The sequence below is a fragment of the Biomphalaria glabrata genome, chromosome 2 (genome assembly GCF_947242115.1).
Source record: "Biomphalaria glabrata chromosome 2, xgBioGlab47.1, whole genome shotgun sequence".
Taxonomy (NCBI): Eukaryota; Metazoa; Mollusca; class Gastropoda; family Planorbidae; genus Biomphalaria; species Biomphalaria glabrata.
In genome coordinates, this window is record NC_074712.1 from 2,313,936 (window position 1) to 2,341,241 (window position 27,306).

The following is a 27,306-nucleotide window of genomic DNA, read 5'->3' on the forward strand; positions in this document are numbered from 1 at the left end:
GTTAAAGAATTACAAGTAAGACTTACTATAGTAAATGCCTGAAACAAATGTCAAACAATAGTTAGGCTATGTAATTTAGGAATTTACCACATACAAATTAAAATTAATTTTGTTTTGCGCCTTTCAGGAACAAAGGGCACAAATTCAACTTATACCACCTTATCAGTCAAGTAAAATTTTTTTCCCTTGTTCGAGATAGGAGCCGCAGTGGCTGAGCGGTAAAGTGCTTGGCTTCTGAAACAGGGGTCCCAGGTTCGAATCCTGGTGAAGACTAGGATTTTTAATTCCAGGATGGGCACCTATGAGTTCACCTAGCTCTAATGGGTACCCGACATTTATTGGGGAAAAAATAAAAGGCTGTTGGTCATAGTGCTGGCCACATTACACCCTTGTTAACTGTTGACCACAGAAACAGATGGTCGTTAAATCATCTGCCCTGTAGACCACAAGGTCTGAAAGGGGAACTTTTTTTTTTATTTCAGGTAGGTTTTTATTTAAATGGTGATAACTGCGTCATAATAAAAATAAAGACTAGAATTAGATATGAAATAAAAATAGTTCATATGTTAGGTCTTTGAAGACAGTCAATCGATTAAACAAGAAGTTTTGAACTTAGTTATTTGGTTAGTGACAGCCATGATTTAGCCAGATTCCCTTCTTTACCAGATTAAATGTTTGAATTTGTCAACACTTTTGATTGTTTACATTTCATTGTTGGCCATTTGCCAGTATTCAGTTGGTTAGCTGGAATTATTTGTTACCTCCCCCTGAACATAGTCAACGCTCTACTCAAGACACAGTGGTGTCCAACAAATCTTAGGAATATTTGATACTCACCAACAGGAGAAGATTTCAAGGGAGGGGTAAATAATTTGAACATTCGTGTAAGAATAACTTTCTTTATAGTATTTTTTTCTCATTGCTAGAAATCAGAACTTTCTTGACTTCCATTGCCTATCAAGTGCCTATTAACACAATAAGCCCATAGAAATCTTACATTATAAATTACAAATGTTCCTTCAAAACAGAAGATAATTATGTCCTATTAGTATCCATATGTTAATCAAGTCATGCATCTTAAGTAGAGACTTAAACTCTGCAAAGTCTTTTGTTTTCCAGGCTGATTCAGGCAACCATTCCATACTGTTATGGCAATGTCTATGTCCTAGCATATGGAATAAGAAATGGTTTAGTACCTGATATGTTTAGCTTGCTCACATTAAATTGATAATTTTTGGTGATCTCAACTAATTACATTTATTAGCGTTCTTAAAAATTAAAACCTAACAGCTAGCAAGTTTTTGATTCAAGAATGTACCTTTTATTGACAGTCCACTCTTTGGTTTCTCCAAGCAAAGTCTTGAGTCCATCCAAGTAAACAAACCAATTGATGGAATTCAGGACAAAACAAAACTGATGCCACAGACCGTCCATTCTTTGAATTTGTACTGAAATGTTCATTATGTAAGATGCCATCTTATTGGAGTTTCTCAATGATACCAATGGCCTAGGGAAGTGCACCAAATAAAAACATTATTAAAGAAAAGCTTACAAACATAATATAAAACAGAGACTTCACAAATTATATTGTTTATAAATGTGAACATTTTTAAAATTGCTGTATCAATAATACATGAGTTGTACTTTAAGTTCAGTGTCTTTGAGACCACTGGTGGTTGAGAGAGGTACAACAATAAAAGGATGTGCACAACATACAAAGCTCTTTCTTCCTATAATGCCTTCAATTTTAAATCTTACAATTTAAGTATCATTTACAATAACATGAAATAATACCAGATAGCTTTGAAAACTTTAACTCTACAGGGGACATGGTGGCTAAGTGGTAGAGCGCTTGGCTTCTGAACTAAAGGATGTCAGGTTCAAATGTTAGTGAAAACTGGGATTTGGAATTTCAGGATTTTTAGGGCGCTCCAAAGTCCACATAACTCTGATGGGCACCAGACATTAGTTGGGGAAAGTAAAGGCGGCTGCTTGTTACAGTGGCCCTCATTGACCATTGGTCATAAAAAACAGTTGAGCTGAAAAGAGTACTTTACTTTATTTCACATTTCTCGTTTCAAGTAAAAGAAAGTACGAAAGTGGATAGGAATAATTTTTCATACAATGAGAATAAATAAAAGATGAAGAAGTAAATGTGTTCACATTGACCCTTGACATTCTAAGGCAGGTGTAGGGTTTGGTCTAGAAAAAACACCATTTGTCATTGTTCCCTTCGCTTTCTCTATCTGCCTCATCTTTTTCCTGGTACTGTTCCCTGCAAGAAGGTCTTAGCTAGCTCTGAGGACCATGTGATATGAATGCAAAATGGCTGCCCGATCATGTGTGGCAAAATAACATTCTTTTTATTTCCTGTCATAGAACCCTTAATAAGTCTACTAAAAACTTACATGTGGTCAGTTTCCAGGGAAAGATAGCTGCTCTCTGACTCCATGTTGAACCACAAACACAAAGTGAGTTCCTGCAGTTTACTTGCATTCAGTGTGGGTATGAGTACAGCTGAGTGGTCAGTGCCATCAAAATACAAGTCAAAGTTATGTGTTTGTTCTAAGGAAACAGACAGACAAGGCCAAATTATACATAAAACACTGAACCATAATCTTCAAATACAAAAAACAACACCTAATAAAATACTCATAAAGACACAAAGATAAAGGCACATTCCTCGTCCCATATGCTAGGACAAATTTATACAAATACTTCCCTAGTGCTATTAGAGCATGGAATGGGTTGCCTGAGCAAGCCAGGAAAACCAGTGACTTGGTAGAATTTAAGTCATTGGTTAATATGCATGACTAAATGCATGACGCATAGGACGTAATCATCTTCTTTTTTGAAGTAACGTCTGTATTATATAAGATAAGAAGAAGATAAGAAGTTAGGCACTCTGTCCAGACAAGTTTTTTAAGTCCCTATACATAGGGCAGTTAGAAATAAATACCAAACCAAACTGAAGTAAAATAAAATTATCTAGACAGTTTTCCATTTACTGTAGTGGTTCTTGTGATCATTTGAAATATTGGTATACATTTAAAGTTTACACATAGGAGAAATTCAATAAGCATCTAAAAAATGTTTCTTTTTTTAATATTTTTGTCTAAGTTGAAATTTAAAATCTAAATAGGCAAATAGCCTGAGGGATATGTGGCCGAGTGAAATCATCCACTTGCTACCTAACAATGGGGTTGGTGTTCAAATCTTGAATCAAGCTGATTATGTTTGCTGACTGCCTGAAGGCAGCACAGAAATCTTCAAAAGAGATTGGATCAGAGAGCACTGAGCAAGCTATAGGAGCATACAAAATGCGCTATACAAAGTTGTTTTTTAATTATAAACTTTTTTTTGTCAAGCACACTAGAAGTTATAAATAACATTTACAGACTAACCTTTGGAACAATCAGGTCCTACAAAGTAAGGGCTACACTTGCAGATGTCAACAGAGTTTTGTCTGTAACATTTACCACCATTCAAACAGATGGAACTATTCAAACATTCTGCAGCAGACGTCTGACATAGGTCACCAGTATAGCCAGGTAAACATGAACACACAAATCCAGCTTCTATTTCTTGGCACAATCCATTATTCTGGCAAGGTTGGGACTGACATGGACTGACTTTTGTTTCGCAGTTTTTACCAGTGAAACCTGCATAGAAATGAATGGCAAAATTATAAATGTATGTGCATTCAGTTAGTAAGTCCAACTGACTCTTTTGTATTTAATGACAACATAGCATTAAAATATTTGATAAAATAGGAAAAAGATCAACATCAATAATTTATTATACACAATATTAAGATGCTATCTAAGATGCTTGTATCAGGTTCTTATGCTAAGCGGTCAAATTCAGGAAGAAAATAATACAATTTTCCTTCAACTTTGTGGCACTGAAAATGAAACTTAATTCTGTTATTGTTTATTTTTGCCTGTACAAAATACCCAGATCTTTCCTACCATCAGTGTAAGTAAGTAAGGGACACAAGATGATTTAGTAGAATCACATGACATGTACTTCCACAGACATTGAATACAAGATAGAACACCAAAATTCATTTCTGCACTTTCAACAATGAATTAAATTCCCGCCACTCTGCACCCTACATATTTCTATAACGTTTAGGAACATATTTGTTTCAAATAATGAGCTTACACTTGGACATCTATTGAAAGAAGTAAACTTCTTGGTGCATTCTATTTTAGACCTACACAATAGATAAGTTTCCTTTTTAAATAAAACTCAAAGGACAACCTTATTTTAAAGAATCCCCAATTGGAATGTCAAAACTTACCTGTCAGACATATGCAACTATAGTCTCCATTGAACTGTAAACAGGTGCCATTATTCAAACATGGGAGATGTAAGCACTCATTAATGTCCACCTCACACAGCTCTCCAGCAAATCCCAGGGGACAGCTGAAAATAAAAATGACAGCTACTTATTGCCAAGTGGAACAACTCTTCACTTTCTGCAGGTTCTTCCTGTCCAACTTGGTTGTTTAGTGCCAGGCCTTTGTGAGACTTTGTATTTAGAGCGAGGCCTTTAAGCCACCAAATGGGACTTGGTGTTTTAAAAGCTGGGATAAAAGTTTTGATTAATCCATTTAGAACTGGAAACCTCGCATCTTGGAAACTTTTACATCTTCTTACTTTAAAGAACACAGAACCATGCCGATTATATTTCATGGTTTCAAGATGTCTCTGATTTTAGCTAAGTTAAAATGAGTTGGGGGAAAATATTTCTTTTTTGTTTTCTCTTTGTCACACCCATTCATTTTAGACTGATCACTCTGTCTCTTCCCAATTTCCTGAACTTTAACACTATTGGAGTTCAATTCTTATTCCCCTCTATGGACAACAACATCAGACCAAAAAGTTAAATATAACCTATATAAATTGTCCTGATTGTCTTTTTTCATTTGTTTGTAGCTAATGTAAGACCTTGTGGTCCCAAATGTCTTGTTTTTTTTTATTTGGTCCAGAAGGGTTCCTATATGTATATCTATTGTATTTTTCTAATGAAACATAAATGAAGGTTGAAGCTTTTAGCACTGAAACTACAAATAAAATTTGACATGTAACAATTAATAACAGCAGCACTTTGGTAACAAGGTTATTGAGAGAAGATGTTAAAGAAAATATGGTGCAATGCAGACACGCCCAGAGGAGGACTTGAACCACTGAACCCAACCATATGCCATCACCTAGCAGTGACCAAGTACAAAACTATCATCCACTTTGACCATCTAGCTCTACAAAAAGAATAGCTTTCAAGCCAGTATAGTTATATGGTCCATCATCATGACCCAGGGTCCCATGATTATATGCCCCACCCAGAGCCAGCCCACACAAACCATGCTATATTTTGGGTCAAAGTATAATGGAGCCTGAGGATTCTTCCAAAGACAAAGACGACTCTTCCTATTTCCTAAACCTTCCTTAGAATAGCTTTTATTATATTTTACATGTAATAGTTTTTTCACCCCTGCAGCAGTATTTTTTTTTTACTTTTTAGAGAGAAACAAAAAGAATCACTAACCTACAAAAGAATTGATTAATGCCATCTGAACATGTTCCATTGTTCTGGCAGGGCTGAGAGCTGCACTCATCTATATTTGTCTCACAATTCAAGCCTGTGAATCCTTGACTGCACTGACATGTATAGTTGTTTTCTGATAAAATGCACTGACCACTGTTTTCACAAGGACTTGAACTGCAAGCATCAGTTATCTTCTATGAGAAGACAAAGCAAAATAAAAAAAAAATTAAAAAAAAAAAAAAAGCTTATCCAAGAAGAAGAACTCCACACTTACAACTATATTTCTGAATAATGTTATTTCCCTTTTCAATGTCAAACAAAATAATTAATTAACCAATAGTTAATTGACTAATTGGTTAATTTTTGCATGTTTTGTTAAGTACAATAAATAATTGTGTAAAGTTTGAACTTGAATCAAAGAATGGGTGTGAGTTGATATAAGGTTTATAGTGAACAAAACATTGTCAAAATGTTTTCATTTTCTTTTCCTTGAGACTAATTAAGCACAAAATATCAATATATTTTTAAAAAGCAGTCCTTATTGTCATGTTGCTATGAACTGAAAATGTAACAGTAAAATACTATGCTATCAGTAAATTGAAATCTCTCCTGAGTCAATTAGAGAAATGAAATTTAGAAATGTCTCCTAGCAGTTAAAGTCAATTCTTTACTTTATACTCAGTATTAATTTATCTTTTTTGAAAGAGCCAGTACAAACAACTATTCAAGGTAAATGCAAGGTAAACATATCAAACTAATGTTACAAAGACAACTAGACAACCAAATGTCAAAGTGCTTGTCATTTAATGTTTAATATGTTAAGAAGGGAGATCCATCAATTGTCGTAAATTTAATAATAAAGTATTTACTTCATCTGGGTCCTCTGAGCCCAAGCTCACCTCAAGCTCACCTCAAAAGGCCCTGTTTGGGCCAACCTTCATCCCCTTAACTGTTTAGCCCCTTACTGGCCCCACAAGGGTTATATCAGGGCTTCATCTGTGCCAACTGATTGTGCACAGACTCATCCCTAAGTGACCGCATTTGGACCATTGTTTATCCCCCAAAATATTTGCTAGCAGGGTTAATATTGCAGTAGCTGCAATGTAACATTTTTAAAACATAATAAGTACCATGATACTAACCTAGTTTGTAACAACTTTAACTTTACACATAAATTTGTATTTTCATTTCCCCACAACCAACAACAAGAAAGCCACTGAATAAATATGTCATAAAGATAAAACAAAAAGTAATGGTCCTATTTGGCTTGTTAAATTAGTTGATCTTTCTTAAGTTAAACATTGCCTAACACATCAGTATTTTGACAGTTCTACAAAGTAACAATAAAACTTATGAGGACATATGCCTAAAATAAAAATAAGAGGCCTCTGTCACAAAAACAACACGGCTATTCATGACACATCTTTAAACAAATAATGAAATAATAAACAAATATAAAAAGACTACACAAGTTCTGATAGAATGACAAAGCTAAAGCTGAGAAGCAACAACATTTTTCTGAAACAGACAGAAACATGTTTGTAAACAACTCTCATTATATAAATTGTTAATTGTTCATTTCTTTATTTCAAGGCTTCTAATTGTCTTTCAGAAATAGAATATTTGATTGTCAGTTTTAGTGAATTTTTTTTTAAAGTCAATTGTACCAATATGGTTGAAAAGCAAAGCCCTTTTTCATATTTTTTTTTCTCTTTTTTTTTTTTTTAAACCTGAAATTCATAAGCATTAAAAGAAAAGCAAAACAAGAAGGCCTAAAAAAACGTAGCTGCAAAACCAGCCAAAAAACATTAATACTTAGATGCAAAACCAGCCAAAAAACATTAATACTTAGATGCAAAAAAACATTAATACTTAGATGCAGAGCCAGCCAAAAAAACATGAATACTTAGATGCAGACCCAGCCAAAAAAACATGAATACTTAGATGCAGAGCGAGCAAAAAAACATGAATACTTAGATGCAGAGCAAGCCAAAAAAAACATTAATACTTAGATGCAGAGCCAGCCAAAAAAAACATTAATACTTAGATGCAGAGCCAGCCAAAAAAAACATTAATACTTAGATGCAGAGCCAGCCAAAAAAAACATTAATACTTAGATGCAGAGCCAGCCAAAAAACATTAATACTTAGATGCAGAGCCAGCCAAAAAAAACATTAATACTTAGATGCAGAGCCAGCCAAAAAAACATTAATACTTAGATGCAGAGCCAGCCAAAAAAACATTAATACTTAGATGCAGAGCCAGCCAAAAAAAACATTAATACTTAGATGCAGAGCCAGCCAAAAAAAACATTAATACTTAGATGCAGAGCCAGCCAAAAAAACATTAATACTTAGATGCAGAGCCAGCCAAAAAAAACATTAATACTTAGATGCAGAGCCAGCCAAAAAAACATGAATACTTAGATGCAGAGCCAGCCAAAAAAAACATTAATACTTAGATGCAGAGCCAGCCAAAAAAAAACACCAAAAAAAGGAGCAAAAAGAAAAAGATAACTTACATAGCAAGAAATGCTGGTAACATTGACTGGACAAAGACAGAGTTGTGTTGAATCAGGAACACAGATGGCATCTTGACCACAGGGATTGTCCTTGCAAGTATCATAGTATACTGTACACAATTTGCCTGACATACAATACAAAAAAACAAAACATTGAGCAGTGCAAATACTATTAATGTCTACCACTTGTAAAGTGTAGATGTTTTGCTCGTTTATTATTCAAGAAAACAAAATGATGTATTTCCTCATTCCTTCAAATGCATTTTAATTCTATTAAATATATTTTTTATAAGTTTTATTTTTTTTTATTAGTGAAAACATTACAATGAATTATTATTATTATTACAGGAATAATTCAGTTATTCTAATCATTGCAAATCCTCCTAAAAATTCAATTATTTTTAGCCTCAACTTTCAGTGCAAGAAACTTATTTTCAAATTGTTGTATTTAGTTCCTAAAATTCAGCTATTAATTATCCACTGCAATTTACATTTATTGTGACAGTTGAATGAAAATAATAGACAAATGTGTGCTGTTTGTTAGCTTCAATGCTAATTTAAGCTCTAGTCAGATAGTCTACAGCTAAGGAGGAATGTCTCATGAACTTAGCCTCAATGAGATGGCGGAACCATGTCTCACAACAACAAATGTGATTAAAGGATCATCTAGTGAATGGTAGACCTCCGGACAGACTGTATGTAAAAATCCAATCTCTAAGTCCTGGCCTCTGTGTAAATATCTCTTAGATCAAGGGTCATAAAAAGAGTGCAAGCTTGGTTCCTTGATTGACACTCTACAGAGGTTATTGACATGATAATTTTCTCCTGAACAAATATTGATTCCACTCTGCATAAACATTATATTAATAAAATGTAAGCAAGTTTCAACTAATGTCTCCTACCTTGCCAGTTAGGCAGACACAGACACTCTGATGTGGACTCTTGACACCTGGAAGTTCCATTGATATTACAGGGCATTGGGTCACAAAAGCTGATAGCAGTCTCACATGTTTGACCAGTGTAACCTGCCAGACAAACACTGTTCTATAGAAACATAGATATAATAAAAATTGTTTATATAGACTGACTAACTAAGCACTACCTGACATTAGTTGGATAAATGTAAAGTCCGTTGTTCATTGTGATGGCCATATGACATCATCAATCGTAGGCCATAGAAACAGATGACTTTTACATCATCTACCCTGTATATCACAAGATCTGAAGGAGAATTTACTAATTTGCCAATGCACTAGTCTATGAGGGAACTCAAAAATATAATTGCTAAAAAATGACAAGAATAAAGTAAGGTCAGAATTGGGTAGATTCAACGGCATCCTAAAAATCCCAAACTTGAAAATTCCAGTCTTCAATGAGATTTAAACCCAAGACTCTTGACACAACTGTTTATAACTCAACAATTTATAATTATGATTATTAATAATTATGACGTAATAAATGTTCTGGTTCTTGTGAATATTCAAACATTATAAAATATTTCTTTAATATCACATTTTCTAAAGAGCAAATGGAACTTAGAACAAATATTTTGCCTATTAGTTTCTTTGTACTCTACAAAAGTACACTGTGATCCTGTGGCCTCAAGGAAAACACAGCAACAATGTTTCTATATAAGTAAACCAACAATGTTGTAAAGGACATTAAATGTTTTGTCCATAAATCCCAAGATGTTGACTACTTAGTTAATAATTTGAGATATAGGTTTGTAAGTTTGTAAGATCGAGTACCTTGTGCACAGTCACAGGAGAAGTTTGATGGTGAGCCAGACACAGATGACACGCAGGTTCCGTTGTTTTCACAGGGGTTGGATTGGCATGGGTCAGGCACCCTCTCACACAAATCCCCACTGTAGCCAGGCTAGTAGACAAAAAGATTCACAATTCAATGCACAATAGATTAGTGTTTCAAGGTGATTTGTTGTCACCGAGAAGTACATAAATGCCTTATTCATTCATATTATAAAGGCCAATAATAGAATATGCATCCTCTGTTTGGGACCCCTCAACTCAAGAAAACATTAAGAAACTAGAACAGACACAAAATAGAGCAGTGCGATTCATAACAAATGAATATTCACATTTGACTAGAGTAACATGTTTAGTAAAATCACTAAATTTAGAAAGCCTTCAGGACAGAAGGCTCAAAAGTAAAGTAGCAATAATACATAAAACACTGAACCATAATCTTCAAATACAAAAACAGAATTTAATAAAATACTCTGAAAGACACAAAGATAAAGGCACATTCCTCATCCCATATGCTAGGACAAATTTGTACAAATACTCCTTCTTCCCTAGTGCTATTAGAGCATGGAATGGGTTGCCTGAGCTAGCCAGGAAAACCAGTGACTTGGCAGAATTTAAGTCATTGGTTAATATGCATGACTAAATGCATGACGCGTAGGACGTAATCATCTTCTTTTTTGAAGTAACGTCTGTATTATATAAGATAAGATAAGATAGCACTGGTGGTGTGTGTGTGTGTGTGTGTTCATTATGTGAATACTGTTTGTGTTCTCACCTGTACTGTTACAGTAGCAAAGCAATGCTGAAGTGAATAATTCAAGTCAAAACTGAATGTCCATTTATTTGGACCAATCGTGAGAAGCGTGGTCGAGAGGCCAAGTACGCTTGAACTTGGCTTGGCTTGGCTACCTAGAAGGGGGCTCGAGGTTCGACACCCAACTCGGGCTGAGCTGTGTTTACTGAGCGCCTAAAGGCAGCACGGAAAACCAACTCCTAGATACCCCCCACCGGTCCACAAATGAGATTGGACCAAAAGCGCTCTGAGCATGCTATAAGCATGAAAGTAGCGCTATATAAAAGCTATAAATATATAAATATATATAATAAAAGGTCTTATCCAATTTTTTATAATCAAAATATTTATAAAGCCACATCTCTCAGTAAGTAGCATTTATTTCACTTATTTCATACCAAACATTATAATTAATTACAAAAAACTAAATAATAAATAGTTAATTTTTTTGTATTGATTCATGTTTTTGTCAGGTACAACAAATAATTGTGTAAAGTTTCAACTTGATCTAAGAATGATTGTGGGAGATAAGACAGGAACTAAAATTATACCGGACAGACTGACAGAGTTGATATAATCATTGCAAAAAGGAATACATAAACAGTGGAATTTTGTAGATGAGTATATATGTCATTTCGGACGTAGTCATCATCTTTTTTGAAGTAATGTCTGTATTATATAAGATAAGATTTAGACTTTATACAATATCCCTAAAACACTAAGATAAATCTATGTTTTTATAAAAAGCTCTGGTGGACACAGAAACTAAGTAAGAGCATAACATATTGAAGTATTAATTTATTATGTAGAGCTAATTACCTGGCAAACACATGTAAATCCATCAATGTTGTCTATACAAACTCCATTATTCTGACAAGGGGAGCTAACACAGTCATCTAGATTGATTTGGCAAAGGTCTCCAGAAAAACCTATACAGATAAAAACCTAGCATTGAGTATTGAAAGTTATGTGTGAATTAAAATACATCAAAACATCTAGTAAGCATTTTAAAGGGAAACTCCGATGGTTTTGACAATTTTTGATATAACATGTGTTTTGATTTACAGATAATGAATATATAATTTTTTTTTTATTGGCAATAATAAGTTAGTAATTGATGTTTTTCTGACGTAATTTTCCAGCGCTTCCAAAGCGGTCAGATTTTTTCTGGGTTTCTATGTGATGTCACACAAACCTATAAATTTAATCTATTGACTTACTGTATAACGGCAAACCATACAGTAAAGTTTACATTCTCATAAAAGAAATATAAAACTTTGTCTATGCAGTTAGATCTAGATCTTGTAAGCAAAGAGAAACATAATATGAATTAAAAGTAGATTTACATGCTTGATTAACCACGGCAGTGTGTATTTTCTCGCCAGACCACTCAACACACAATAAACACTATCGCTTGGTTGTCTTGTCATGACCAACTACTAACTACACGTAGTCTAGACTAAGCTTACACTGACCAGTTTGTAAAAATCAGCCAGACACATGATCCATTTACTTTTTGGGACATGGAGTGATTTAGATAAAATCTTATTTTATTTCTCAAGTTGTTTATTCTAATGCTTTTAGATCTATCTATCTATAGGCTATCTATATATATATCTATATCTATATATATATATGACTGGACTAGGCCGTCATTAAGCCTATCAGCTACTGTTAGAATGAAGTGATATGATTGGTTAAATCTAGTTTCCCTTTCAGTATTGTTTAGGGAAGTGATGTTTGCCTAATCTCCAAGAACCCTGTTTTTATTCAGATGTCAAGAATTTACTAATTTATTAAATATAAATGTCTCTAAGCATTTAAATAAAAAAAATGGTAACATGTTTACTATTACAACTTTTTACACAAAATTTAACTAAGTCAATAACTCAAATTTGAAAAATGATCGGAGTTTCCCTTTAGAATTGCATATCAAAATCAGTTATATAATAACAGTGACTACATTTTATTACTTCATTTATTTTCTAATAATTGTTAAGAAGTACTGTGATAGTGTGTTTGCTTAGAGAGACTGGTAGTGTATTGTGTGTGTAACTGTGTGTGGACAAGCTAGTTGATCTTTAGTATTGTACTTGGTTGATTGAACATAAAGTGCATATGGTATGACTGTGTAGAAAGGAGTCAGTAAACAGCAGAGTGCTGAAGGAGACAGCATGTACTAAATGAATTGGAATGTCAAGACTATAAAGTTATATTCTAATAGTTATTTAGTACTTTCCATTACTACATCAGTTATTTTTCTAAAGGATCTTTTAAAAATCAAAATAACTGATGGCTTTTTCATGCTCCAGAAAGTTTAGTGAATAATCTCTCATAAAAGAAAGAACTTCAAAATAAATTAATTCTTATTTTCAGATTAATTTAACTTCATCCTTTCAGTCTAGAATTTCACATAGAATGTCTAAAGATAGTAAATACCCTTGGGACATAAACAAGTGAAAATGTTAACTCCATCAAGGCACTGTCCACCATTCAAACAATAGTTCTCCAGACAATCATCCATGTTCACTTCACAGTGTAAGCCAGTGAATCCATCCAGCTGTTGGAACAAAAGAGAAAGATCAAACTACAAACAAGACGGAACATAAATTCTTGAGTTTTCACTATAACAGATAGAGTCCAGAGCACAACCAGGCAGCCATCAATTTTCATAACAAAGTTTGTTGAGCAAAACATTTATTACTAAGCAAGGTATAAACACAGTTCATTAAAAAAACATATAATGAATTCTCTTAAATAAATGAAATCCCATTAAAATACAAAAGCTTTCTTTTTTTTCATCTATTAATTGTAATGTAAATGTTTGAGCGGCAACCCTTAGGCATACATGCAGTTTGCAGAACCCAGTGATACACCCTGGCTGAGCCTGTGATGCTACTGATTCCAAACTGTATCATCACCTGCTTATTCCTTTAGATAGTTAAGCCGTGTATAGAACATCATTCCAACTGTAGATAATGCCCTGGCATTTGACTCCTTTCAATGAGATGATCCATAGTCTCTTTGTGACTGAAGCAGGCCACAGAATAGAAATATTTGAAGAAAAATACTTACACAGTGACATTGGCTGACAGGTCCAATAGGAACACAAGTTCCACCATTATCACACTGTAACTTGCAATCTTGGGTATCATTGCTGGGAATTCAACAAAAAATCCATTGCAATCAAGTCTTTAAAAAAATGTTAGCAAAGAAAAAATAAATTCATCAGTGGTTCTTATCATATACATTACAGACATTCCTTCAAAAGAGAAGCTAATTACTTCTTATGTGTTTCAATGTCTTAATCTAGTTGTGCATGCTAATTAGAGACTTAAACTCTACTAGTTCATTGGTTTTCCTGGCTGATTCAAGCAACCTTTTCCTGCTCTAATGGCACTAGGAAAGAAGGAGCATTTGTATGTATTCGTCTTAGCATATGGAATAAGAAATGTGCCTTAATCTAATTTTTGTGGTCTTATGAAGTTATGATGGATACCAGACTAATATACTTTTGCAATAATGTAAATATTAAAACTTTTCTAGCAATGGCTCATTGAAACTTCGAAGTTAAAATAGTTTACATTTCAAACACTTAAATTATCAAATAGATGGTTAAAGAAAATGATAATGTAAGCCATAGGCCAACTCACTTGCCATGATCCCATGATACTGACTGGTAACTGGGTACTAGCTCAGCACATGTTGGTCCTGTGTAACCTTAGAAGAAAAAGATTTTATTATTTGTTGACAATTTCTAATACATTCAAAATTTTCTTGATGAAGACTTGAAGAAGCTTCCAGCGAAATTAGCAGATCGAAACTAGACTCTTCAAAAAAAAATACTTTGCAAGACAAAAATGTTAGACATGTTACAAGCTCAGAAGAAGGTCAGGAAAGCTAAAACCCTCTACAAGTGTCACAGAGACTAAATTTCCTTTTACAGTTCCTCTAATTGTGTAATCAAAATTAGATGCTAGAGAAATGAATACAAATGACCTGAAATAAAATGTCTCTGATAAACTTTTTTGGTCAAGGTTTCATTTCATGTTAAGAAGTTCTCTTTAAAAATTTAATGAGCTGGTGGATATTGTTATCCTCTCTTGTTAAGGCTAGTGAAGATATTGAGCAGCCAGCACAACGATGTATCACTTTTTATTTTTTCAACAAAAAGTTAGACACTAATTGATATTCCTAAATTATGAAATTCAAAGATTCACAAGAGAGGATCGACTGAGCTTGTCAAAATTCACAAGATGGGACCAAGTAAGCTTGCTAAAGCACCAGAGAGATTCACTAAAATAATTCGTCATCCCTCTCGTTATCTCAGCTAAGAGTTAGAACTAAATAGTGAATAAATAAATTTTTAAACAAATATGTTATTGCTAAAAAGTTGTTTTAAAAAAGTTACCTAATGGACAGTCGCAAGTAAACTCACTGCCATTTGTGTGACAGGTGCCATGGTTGTGACAAGGATGACTCTGACATGGGTCATGACTTGATGAACAGACCGAACCTGAGATGCAAAAAAAAATTTCATTGATAGCAACTGTAAATTTTGCAGAAAAGTGTTTCTTGTAAATGCATTATAAGGCATCTGGTGAAATGTACATAAGCTATAGACAATACAATTAAATGGAACATATAATCATACAAATAATGGGACATGAATCATACAAGTAAATGGAATATAATTATACAAATAATGGAACATATAATCATACAAGTGCATGGAACATAAAATCATACAAATAATGGGACGTGAATCATACAAGTAAATGGAATATAATTATACAAATAATGGAACATATAATTATCAGCCTTAAGAAGCAACAGTTTATTCATTGAAAATGGGATGAAGTCTTCGTCTTTCGTCAGTATATAAACATTCTCACTGTTTTCCTATCTGATAGTTTTACTACATTACCCCAATTCTAATTATCACATCATTAATAATGTCCCATTCATTATCCATCTGCCCTGACTCTAATTAAAAGTAAAATATTTCAAATTGTATCAACATTCTATTAGCTTAATTAAGATTATATTTATAATTAATATATCCATTTTAAAAAATGTGTATCAAGTACTTACCATTACATGTGCACCATACGTCTGACTGATTTAAGAAGCAGGTACAGTTATGACGGAATGAGCCTATTGGACAATTATCTGCGCAAATAAATACAATCATTATGCATTACTTTTAAAAAGTTTTCAAGAGACGTATTTACATTTTTCATACCAAGTGCTAAAAAGCTAAATAAACACACTCATGAAATGGAAGCTTCTACAAAGCTAATTAATTTGAAAGTAACATTCAAGAAAAAGAAGAGGCTCACAGAAAAGCAATGGGAACACAAGATAAAAGAATGAACAAGCCTGTCATTGCATGAAACTCTATTCAAGGCAAAAGACAGAGGAATGGAGAAAGATGGTCAACAAATCGTGTATTGTTCAACAGACTAAGGGATAGGTGAAGGTGAAGTCAAGAAAAAAAAATTAAGAAAAAATACAAAACGAATTTCCAAATCACAAATAAGCCAGACACATCATTGAAAACGGGGACCAATTGATCCTGCCAAAGTGACAAAGATTCCCAATAAGGGACTAACTAGCTTGCTAAAGTGTCTGAGAAATTCACTCAAATAATTCTTCCAGATAAAGGGGTTATGCAACCAACATAAAGGTTTATGATGATACTTAGATCAAAATACTTTAAACTGTTTGTTTGTTTGTAAAATGTTTTACATGTTTCAGATGTTCCTTCAGAGTTGAAGATAGTTTACTTCCTAGTTCAAACCTCTCGCAGGATGATGGGGGATGGGAGTGGACAGGGTTTGAACCCTCAACCATCAATAAATCCGAACAACAGTCCAGCATGCAAACCGCACGACCAGGCGACTGGGAGATAATTCATTTTTAAAAATGTTTCTTTGTGATTTATCCCAGAAACAAATGTGTAAACAAACAAGAGGAATTAAGTTATGACCACTTTTTTTTAAAATTATTTATTCTTTAAAATAATAAACATATATATAGTAAAAATGTAATAAAGTCTAAGGAGAGATACTGAAATCTGTCAATATGTTAAACCTAATGCAACATACTAATTATATTGAGTAAAGTTCATTGTTCTGAAGTAAAAATTTTAAAAAATCTACATAGTGTTATAGAATAAAATACCCCTTGTGAGCATTTTGTTATTGTGTAATGTTAGGTGGCATATGATGAAAGCTTATCTGTTTCTACTAGTAAAAAAAAAAGTAGTAAGTACCCCTTTCAGACCTTGAGATGTATAAGGCATCCATTTCTATGGGCAATGTCCAATGATTATTAAGTGTTTCATATGGCCAGCATAGTGACCATCCGCCTTTACTTTCCCAAACTAAAGTCAGGAACCTATTAGTGTTGGGTGGACTTGAGGCTGCTGTAAAAATCTCAAAATGGAAAGTCTTCACCGAGATTCAAAAAACCTAGGACCTCTCAGTTTGGAAGCCAAGCACTTTACCAATCTCCCCATTTTTATATGTTCCCCCATAAGTTTTTAATGCTGATGAAAAATGATGGTGTCATGTGGTCAGAATATGACCTTACTTTCCCATATGTCATGTCAGGTAACTATTTGAGTTTTGTAGACACAAAGGCCTTGTTAAAATCATAATCCTCAGAGGGGTTTGAACTCAAGCTCCTTTGGTTCAGACGCCAAACATTTTAACAAGTTTGTTTTTCTGAATTTCCGAATAAAGTTTAGCATAGGTTGGATACTTTGGTTATTTCAATACAGCTCTCCAAGTAGGGTTTAATAGTTAAAAACAAAAATCTTATATTGAATAAAACAGATTTATTTTCAAGTTTTTCATGTTTAAATAGAACTATAGGTAAAAAAAAAATGAAATACTGTAGTCTAGAAAAAAATCTTGAAGAAAATAACTATATTTCATTACCTGGGACACATTCAGTGCGTGATTTACTGCCCACACTTTTGGTCACCTGATTGTCAGGACAAGGATTACACTTGAAACTAAAGTACTTCAGGTTGTAGTAGTTGAGAGGGCAGGGTTTACAAGGAGCAGTCCGACTAGCACTGTAGTTACCGCGCAGACAATGACCTGAAGAGACAAGTTTGAATTAGAAGAACTATCTAGTTTTTTTTTTAAGTTACCTACAAGGTAAGATAAAATAACTTTATTGGTCCAAACTGGTACTCAGCTTCAGTCCCTGGTTGACAAACTATCTGCTGCTTGCAGTTCGGCTTAAATATTAGTCAAAGCAGGACTAAAATACTAGTTCAGAACACAAATACACTTTGATTACTGTTTTTCTAAATTTAAAATTATCCTATATAAAAGATTAAAAAGTCTTGATGTATTTTGATGTAGAGGTTTTGACAAAGCTCATCCCTTATTTAGCTAGGCATTTATATTCTTGCACTTGGTCTATTGTTTGATTGTTTATCTGAATCTCTGCAAGTTGGTCTTCAGGATTTTAAAAACCCACTATCATTTCTTTAGTTTTCTGGACATTCAAAAGTTGTCTATGCACCACTGGTAGAAGTTGTAGATAGTAGAGCGGTACGTAGGACGTAATCATCTTCTTTTTTGAAGTAACGTCTGTATTATATAAGATAAGATAAGATAAGAAGTCTATCATCCCCTGTGATAAGGTCAATAATCATTGCATTGTCAGCAAATTTGATGATGTGGATATTATTTGTGTAGATGGTATGAAGTGCTGGTAAAAGAATGCACCCCCCTTTGGCACGCCATTGTTAATCTATCAAATCTGTTTGCTTTTACATACTGAGGGTATCTGAAACAAGGCTTTGATATGTTTGATAAAATAAAATCATATAGCATTTTTTATAATGAGATGTAATTGTATGGTGTTTAAAGCAGATGAGAAATCAACAAATATCTAGGATACTGTTTCTAGGTATTGAGATGAGTAAAGACTATCCAGAATGAGTACTATTTCATCTTTGGTACTTCTGGTTTGATGCAAACTGATGAGGGTCTAATTGTGTTTCAACTTCTTTCAATAGACACTTCAGAATTATATTTAAGGCACTTCATTGGATTGATGTTAGTGCAAAGTGCATGCAGATTTTTGTCAGAAGCAATTTTATTTTTTATTTTTAGTAGGCCTACTGGTATTATTTTTGATGTCTTCCAAATGGTATGTATTTTGTGTTTGCAAGGACTTGTTGAATATTTATAAGCTTCCCACTTAATATGTTTGGCCTCAAAGCTTTGGCTGTGTTTATAGGTTTGTATATTTTGTCACTTCTAGTTTTACACCAAACAGCCAGAGAATGCTGACCATGTCCTTCAAAGCTGCATACTATATCAAAAGGCCCGAACAAGACCTAACCCTATGGCCCCAAAACTCTCCTATAGAACAAAAACTATACACAGAACTGCCTGATCTGGAAACCACTGCACGGTTCATCTCAGATATAGGATTACATATCTGAACTCTCTGACATGTAAAATGAGAATGAAGAAGAAGAAGAAGTCACTTCTAGTATATTAAGCAACTAACTTTGACAATACTGCTCAGAATATTAAGCTACTAACATTGACAATACTGCTCAGAATATTAAGCTACTAACTTTGACAATACTGCTCAGAATATTAAGCTACTAACTTTGACAATATTGCTCAGAATATTAAGCTACTAACTTTGACAATACTGCTCAGTGTGACTGCACTTCTCACAATATTTGCTTCCATTTTTTGGCTGGTGGTAGCCATTTGGACATGGCTGGCATGGCTTCAAGCCTGTAGCTGAGAACTCATTCAGTCCGCACATTTCTGGTCAACAAAATAAAAGAAATGTATTAACTCTTTTAGTGCGAATTATTTTGATTAAAAAAAAGGAGTTTTCCGAGAAGAACGCAAATTTTCAAGGAGGGTAAAAAAAAAGTAAAGTTCCCTTTCAGACCTTGTGGCCTATGGTTAATGAGGGTGTCATGTGGCTAGCACAACAACTAACAGCCTTTAATTTTCCCAAACTAATGTCAGGTACCCTTTAGAGCTGGGTGGACTCAGAGACGCCCTAAGATCCAAAATAAAAAATCCCAGTTTTCACCAGGATTCAAATCCATATCTCCCACTTTAGCGCTTTACCGCTCAGCCACTATGTTTCTTTCAAGGGGGATAAAGTTACTAAAAATAAAGTACTTTTTTTTATAAAATAATCTAACATATTTTATTTTATTTTAAAGAAAAATGAATGGGCTACAAAAGTATAATAAATAACATAAAATATTCGAGAAAATTTGTTTTCATTAATTTTAAACTGAGCACAGAAAAAGGAAAAATGTTACAATTCATTACAAAATCTATATACTGAAAGATTTAATCTTTAATTAAACATTTAATCCATAAATATTGAAAAATCTCAAAACTTAGTTAACATATTTTATCACTTCAAATTCCATCAAAGATCATTATTCTAACATTCCTCAGACAATCAAGTTTTAATTGATTCATAACTAATTTTTTAATATTTTTTTAAATTGTTTATTGATATAGTACAACTTTCAAGCTTAAAGTATGCTCAATACGCTATGATCTATTTCTTTTGTGAACCATTGGGCCTCTGAGAGGTTTCCATGTTGCTTCTAAGTGCTCAGCAAAAAGAATTCTGCTCGAGTTGGGACTAAAACTATTGAATTTATACCTCTCAGCCACACAGATATTCCACAATTGAAAGTGAAATAAAAAATACTTGGTCAATATGCTGACTATAACAGATAAGGTATTTCAAAGGCATTGCAACAACCTATTAAACTGGAATAGTTTCTAGGAGTCTCTCTATAAGGTGCAGAGGAAGCTGGGCCTGTCTCAGTTTAACTGCTGCTATAACAAAATAGGGGCCTGTCTCAGTTTAACTGCTGCTATAACAAAATAGGGGCCTGTCTCAGTTTAACTGCTGCTATAACAAAATAGGGGCCTGTCTCAGTTTAACTGCTGCTATAACAAAATAGGGGCCTGTCTCAGTTTAACTGCTGCTATAACAAAATAGGCTCAGAATTTTCTGTACATAAAGTTTCACTGCATGAATCATTTTAGTCACACAGTCTAATGAGATCTTCTATCGTTTCTTCAAACCTTCATAACATTCAAGTGGGAAAAAATAGAGCTGCTCATTTCGACATCTGAATTGAATATGTCATTTGTTTATTTTACTTCAAATGTCATTTTTACCTTGACACTCAGATAAACTTGTAGACTTTTTGGCAGGAGTGGATTGCCCATCAGGACATTTAACACACTCTTTCAAGGTCAGGTCGCTTCGATAATAACCTACATCACATTCATAGCAGACGCCATAGCTTGAATAAGAGTATCCAGCGGGACATCCATCTGAAAAACATATCATTACATTTATAATAATAAGTCTTCTGAAATTTTAAAAAATGAAATGATCTGCAGTGTATAAGGTCTTCTAGGAAAATGTATCATTTTTAGCTTGTTTTTATTCTGAAGGTATCTTATCTTATATAATACAGACGTTACTTTTAAAAAAAGATGATTATGTCCTATGCATCATATATTTAATCATGCATATTAACCAATGAATTCTGTCAAGTCACTGGTTTTCCTGGCTAGCCCAGGCAACCCATTCCAAGCTCTAATAGCACTAAAGAAGAAGCAGTATTTGTACAAATTTGTCCTAGCATATGGAATGAGGAATATGCCTGTACCTTTGTGTCTTTCTGAGTATTTTATTAGATTTTGTTTTTGTATATGAAGATTATGGTTAAGTGTTTTATGTATAATTGTTAATTGCAACTTCTCTTTTGAGTCTTCTAACCTGAAGGATGTTACTCAAGTCAAATGTGAATATTCGTTTGTTTTGAATCTCACTGCTCTATTTTGTGTCTGTTCTAGTTTCTTAATGTTTTCTTGAGTTGAGGGGTTCCAAAGAGGATGCATATTCTATCATTGGCCTAACCAAGGTTAAATAACATTTTAGTTTTATGTTGTTATTTGATTTATAGAAATGTCTTTTAATAAACCCTAATGCTTTGTTTGATTTTTTTATAGTTTCATCAATATGGGGATTCCATGACAGTTTTTCATTTATTAAAACACCTAGGTATTTTAGTCTGTGTTACTGTTATTAAAATTATGTATGCTTTTTTTTTTTGCATTATTTTTTCAGAGATGTCTGCAAGCGAGAGATGAGAGCCACAGGCATCAGCAAAAGTATGTGGGAAAACATAGTCAAAGACCGGAGTGCATGGAGACAGACTGTGCGTGCTGGGACAACCCTAGCTGAGAACAAAAGAATTGAAGCGGCCTTAATCAAGAGGGAAAAAAAGAAAGCTGCCCTGTCCGCTAGCCCTGAATCAGAGGCATACACATGTATGAATTGTGGCAAAGTCTGCCGTTCTAGAATTGGCTTGATTAGCCACACCAGATTCTGCCCCGTCTCAAGATTAAGCCAAAACCAGTGACTCATTGCCTTTCGAGACAAAAGGAGCCATATATTTTTACACCAATTAGAGTTCATTTCAGGTGAATATAATGAATCTGTTATAGTCTATGGATATTCATTCCTTTGTGTGTAATAATATATTTTTGTTTTCTATTTTCTTTAAATAATAGTGTCTAGGGAAGATTCAAAACTATTACAAATGTAAAACAAAATGTGTATATTGTGGATTTTTTTTTTCAATCATGTGTATACAATTTATGAAAGTTTTTTTAAAAATATATTTGTCAAACTGGGGTATGAATCCTTTTTTTTGTGTGCTATCATACATATTGTTTTCTGTAATAATGTTTCGCTATGTGTTATGCACAATCGTAAAACAAATTTCTCAAGGATAATAAACATTATTATTATTATGTTAGAAATGAACGAGTAGTCATTCTCTGGCGCTGCCAGGGTCAAGTAAGAGTCAAGTTTCGCTAAAGAGAAACAAAATTCATCATAGTTCCTTTAACAGTTTCCAGTGAGGTGGCAGGTCTGCAGCAGTACCGCCCTCTGACAGGCAACGAGAATGTTCCTAGGAATACCAAGGGCCTTACAAGTATCTGTGAGGTCAGTTGTTATTATTCCCTTGGTTGATATGACAATGGGGTATATTGTTGTTTTAGATAATTTCCATAAACGCTTAATCTCCAAGCCAAGGTTCCCATATTTTCGTTGTTTTTCCAGCTCAGTTTTTTTTTAAATTATGATATAGTGGTACGGCGATGTCAATAATGGTAGCGGCCTTTTCTTTTTTATATATGAGCAGGAAATCAGGGCGATTATTATTATTACTATTATTGTTAAAAACGAACTAATATTCATTTTCTAGCAGTGACAGGGTCAAGCTTTGTTAGAGAGAAACAAAATTTATTGTAGTCCCTTTATCAGTGTCCACTGAGGAATTTTCTGGAACAGGTCTACAGCACTATTGCCTTCTGATAGGCAACGAGAATCTTCTTAGGGACATTAAGGGTTTAGAAGGTAGCTGTGAGGTCAGTTGTTATTATCCCCTCAGTTGATATAACAACAGGGTATATTATTTTAGACAACTTCCATGACCGTTTAATCTCCATTATTATTATTATTATTATTATAATGTAAAAAAACAACTAATATTCATTATCTGGCACTGCCAGGGTTGAGTTTTGTTAGATAGAAACAAAATTCATTCTAGTTTCTATATCAGTGTCCACTGAAGAATTTTCTGGTGATGTGGCATGCCCCACAGTAGAGTTCCTTACCAGGGAACTATGGTCACTTGTCACCAATCGGAGTTCATCTCAGGTGATGTGGCAAGTCTACAGCAGTATATTATTTAAGTGAGATGCATCAATTAATACAACAGTTTTTCTGAGTAATGACAAATGCATGTGGTGATTCTTACTTGCAACAGCACACTCTTGTAAAGACGAATTCCATTTCCCAGCATGACAAGAAAGAACTTGAACTGGCTCAGTGTGCCCCGGACATGTTATGAAACAAACTAAGTCCTGAAAGGGAAATAATTAGTGGATCAATTTCACTTACAGTATAAAAAAAAAAGCAAAATACAAAAAAATACCTTTTTTTTAAGTTTGTATTAAGTGTAGATATATCAGTTAGTTTGGATCAGTCATGTAATTAAATTTGTAATAGATCTAGACAAACTATAATAAATCTGTGCAATCGGAAATAATTTTACCAATATTGTTTAGTTTAATTTCATGCTTTTAGCTTTCTCAATATGCTGTTATCCAATAGGGACTATTTGGAAAGGGGTGGTGGAGAAAGACCAGGTTATCTCGGTGATGGCTTTTTAAATTTATTTATATTAAAAAATGTCATCGACCTGAATTTGAACTTGTGAGCTAAAGCCTTTTTAAGCTTCTCAGCCCCACGTGGTAACACTTCTGCTAGCAAAGAGGTTATGGACATGAAGGATTGTATATTTATCTATTGTTTCTATTTCATATATGTGTTCACTGAGGACAACCTATAAAGGGGACTAATACAGCTTATACCACCACTTCAGTCGAGTACATATTGAGATACCAAACAAAATAATTTATTACCAATAGTTAATTAGCTAATTGAATAATTTTTTATTAATTCTTGTGTTGTCAGGTAAAATAAATAATTGTGCAAAATTTCAACTTGACCTGAGATTGGGTGTCAGATAAATAACAAATACAAACTTTTTACCAACCAGACAGACAGATTAAGGAGATATAAGCTTTGAAAAAATAATTAGGAAACAAAAGAATACCTCCTTGTTGAGGCCAGTTTCTGTACAGTTTTTACCAACTCCATAATGGCCAGGGAGGAGCTCACCAGAACAGCCTTGAGCTGAAAAGGGTAACAAAGTATTGACTTAAATTGACCTCCGATCTATTCACTATAACAACTTCATAAACGGCTTAAAACAATTAAGGTAGGACATGACTTACGGAAAAATACAATTTTAAACTGGCATGTCCTGGTGTTGCCACTTCTATCTGCCGCTACGACTGTGACCATTACATCCTCTGTGATGGAGACTTCACTATCTTCTGGCGGATAATATCTCAGTGTAACATTGCCAGAGTTGTCACTGTAGGTTATGTTTAAATCAGAGTACTTGATCCTATATGTCTTGCTGGTGAATCTCTCAGAAATATTGACCACTTCTGGGCACTTGAGTTCAGGCGGAATCTCATCTGTTGATGAATGAGCCGTTTATGGAAGCAAAATTTTCAAGTTAAATGTCTCTTAAATTAGAAACTTTTAAGTTTCATTTAGTATTAGTATTTCACAAGATATTACATCATTCCACAGTTCAATGATGGCAACAAACATCGCACTCAATTACTAGCACAGTTCTATAATGTTTAAACCAATATAATTCCAATTAACATTCGCTGTCATGTGCAAACTGTGGAAAATCAGGCTTTCATTTTGCTTATTCAAAGCCCTAGCTGGAGAGGACACTCCAGCTTCGACATGAGTGTCTCTCCAAAAATAGGGCTCCACAGTCTCATGAAAAAGTGTTCAAGATGAACCACAGTCATTCTATGACTGAAGGAGGCCAATAATATCATAAGACATGACAGTAGAGAGAGAGTGAAGAAGGGGGTTGTCCAAAGAAAAGCTGGATGGACAATGTAAAAGACTGGACTCTCTTGATTTCCTGCTAAGAACAGCTGTTGACAGAAAAAAGAAGAGGGAGTTGGTTAAGTGAACCCATATGACTAAAGTCATGGGACAGAACAGGTGAGATGATTCTTATTATAACCTTACACCTGATTGCTTTAAAAATTGAGATTAATGATTTTTTTTGAACTTGTCATTAAGCTAGATGTACCTTCAATGATCAATTCAATGTTACACGTAGCATCAAGTCCAGCACTATCAACAGCCTTGATTGACAGTGAAATGCTCTAAAAATAGAAAATATATCAATTAATGTTAGTTACATAAAAATGCTGGTAAATAAAAGATGTTTTTTTGTATTCCATATTTATAAAGTAGAATCTCTTACTTTTGGTACAGGTTTCCCTATATAAAGTAGAATCATTACTTTTGATACATGTTTCCCTATTTAAAGTAGAATCTCTTACTTTTGGTACAGGTTTCCCTATATAAAGTAGAATCTCTTACTTTTGGTACAGGTTTCCCAATTTTAAAATGTGAAGAATTGTAAGAGATGATGGGCACCAGGCCAGAGTTGTCTGTCACTTCAGGAAGCTTGACAACTTGTCTGCTTAAAAACTGATTGAGAGTGATCACTCTTGGCAAACCAGGGCAGTCTTGAAATTTTGGAGGCTCCAAATCTGTACATTTAACAAAGTGTGTATATAGATCAATCATCTTCTATTTCTCTTCTCAAGCTGTTTCCTATTATCCTTAGATAATTTTTGTATACACATGCCAATATAATTTTTCTTTCCATAGGCCCACTATTGCTCTTTATTTGCTTTTAAAAAAACTTTTTGATATCATTGGTACTGAAATTGGTACTGAAACTTAGAATATTAGCAGATAACTGCTAAGTATCTAGAATAATTTTTTAAAATCACTTAACATTACAAAAATTATAAAATTGTTAATCCTACTGGAGCATGTCTTCACACTCAGAAAAAATATCAATTATTAAGACTAGCAAAAAAAAAATATTTTTTTTTAAAACAGTTACATTTCTGATAATAAATTAATTAACGAAGCACTATAACATAGTATACACACAAATTCTACAGAAATGCTCAGAAAAGCATCAGGCTAAAACCATATATTTTGTTCCACAGAGTAAGACAAACTTGTTAGAGTACAATTTCTTTCAAAGTGCTTTTTAGCCGAAAAAAGGACAACCAGAATCGAGAAGTACAAAATATGACTTTGTGCTAGTAAATAACTAAATAACATAAATGACTAGTTTAAGACATGATTATCTTTATTACCTAATTATCTTTTTGTCAACTATTAAAGGAACATCTGTCAACTGTAAGGTAAGTTCATGCTCTATAATAAAATACATCTTTGTCTCCTCAAAAAATAGAAATTTTTAAAAAACTTGAACAAATCATTCTTCAAAAAAAACAAAACCTATGAATATAATTAAATGTGTCGACAGTGGAAAGACTTACCAATACACTGTGGAGGTGGACCGCTCCAGTCAACCAACTCTGGAACATCTCGCTTACTTCTTCTTTTAGACTGATGACCTAGATTTAAATTTAAAAATGATAATTTTAAAAAACTAATATTACTAATTTTATAAAATATTTGGGGGGGGGGGGGGGTAGGGGGAATGAGTGTTCAGTGTGAAAAGAAAACAGGAAAGTTTAAATATTGTAAAGCACTGTTTCTCTTGGGGAATACAGGCTTTTACATGGCATGGCAGCTGAGTGGTAAAGCACATGGCTTCCGAACCAAGACTGGGACTTTGAATTTCAGGATTTTCAGAATGCCTGTGAGTCCATCCAGCTCAAATTGTACCTGACATTAGTTCGGTAAATGTAAGGTGGTTAGTCCTTGTGATGGCTACATGATACCCTCAATACCCATGGGCCACAGAAACAGATGGGCTTTACGTCATCTGGAAAAATAGCTGAAAACACTGCAGCATCTGGAGACATAATCTTATCAATACTTAACCTGTAACTCTAGATGTGTATCAAGGATTGGCCTCTTTAGTCACAAGAGAAGTTGCAAAAGGAAAAGATCA

The 27,306-nt window shown here is 33.8% G+C and overlaps 1 protein-coding gene across 2 annotated transcripts in view; it reads right to left on the reverse strand.

Annotated features, from left to right (window-relative positions):
- LOC106077062 (uncharacterized) overlaps positions 1 to 27,306 on the reverse strand; it is a 119,300-nt gene that overhangs the window by 15,633 nt on the left and 76,361 nt on the right. The window contains exons 33-55 of one of the 2 annotated variants that reach the window (XM_056018733.1): positions 26,726 to 26,803; positions 25,743 to 25,915; positions 25,447 to 25,522; positions 24,554 to 24,802; positions 24,373 to 24,452; positions 23,512 to 23,617; positions 20,849 to 21,007; positions 19,319 to 19,450; positions 17,582 to 17,746; positions 15,729 to 15,806; positions 15,046 to 15,150; positions 14,288 to 14,354; positions 13,710 to 13,791; positions 13,074 to 13,194; positions 11,454 to 11,563; positions 9,824 to 9,953; positions 8,978 to 9,100; positions 8,076 to 8,200; positions 5,555 to 5,745; positions 4,307 to 4,431; positions 3,405 to 3,662; positions 2,409 to 2,565; positions 1,319 to 1,507 (exon numbers count right to left, since the gene is read on the reverse strand). In XM_056018733.1, coding sequence (XP_055874708.1) covers positions 1,319 to 1,507; positions 2,409 to 2,565; positions 3,405 to 3,662; positions 4,307 to 4,431; positions 5,555 to 5,745; positions 8,076 to 8,200; positions 8,978 to 9,100; positions 9,824 to 9,953; positions 11,454 to 11,563; positions 13,074 to 13,194; positions 13,710 to 13,791; positions 14,288 to 14,354; positions 15,046 to 15,150; positions 15,729 to 15,806; positions 17,582 to 17,746; positions 19,319 to 19,450; positions 20,849 to 21,007; positions 23,512 to 23,617; positions 24,373 to 24,452; positions 24,554 to 24,802; positions 25,447 to 25,522; positions 25,743 to 25,915; positions 26,726 to 26,803 — 3,079 coding nt within the window. Of the gene's footprint in view, positions 1 to 1,318; positions 1,508 to 2,408; positions 2,566 to 3,404; positions 3,663 to 4,306; positions 4,432 to 5,554; positions 5,749 to 8,075; positions 8,201 to 8,977; positions 9,101 to 9,823; positions 9,954 to 11,453; positions 11,564 to 13,073; positions 13,195 to 13,709; positions 13,792 to 14,287; positions 14,355 to 15,045; positions 15,151 to 15,728; positions 15,807 to 17,581; positions 17,747 to 19,318; positions 19,451 to 20,848; positions 21,008 to 23,511; positions 23,618 to 24,372; positions 24,453 to 24,553; positions 24,803 to 25,446; positions 25,523 to 25,742; positions 25,916 to 26,725; positions 26,804 to 27,306 lie in introns of both variants that reach the window. The other variant, XM_056018732.1, reaches the window with a different exon arrangement.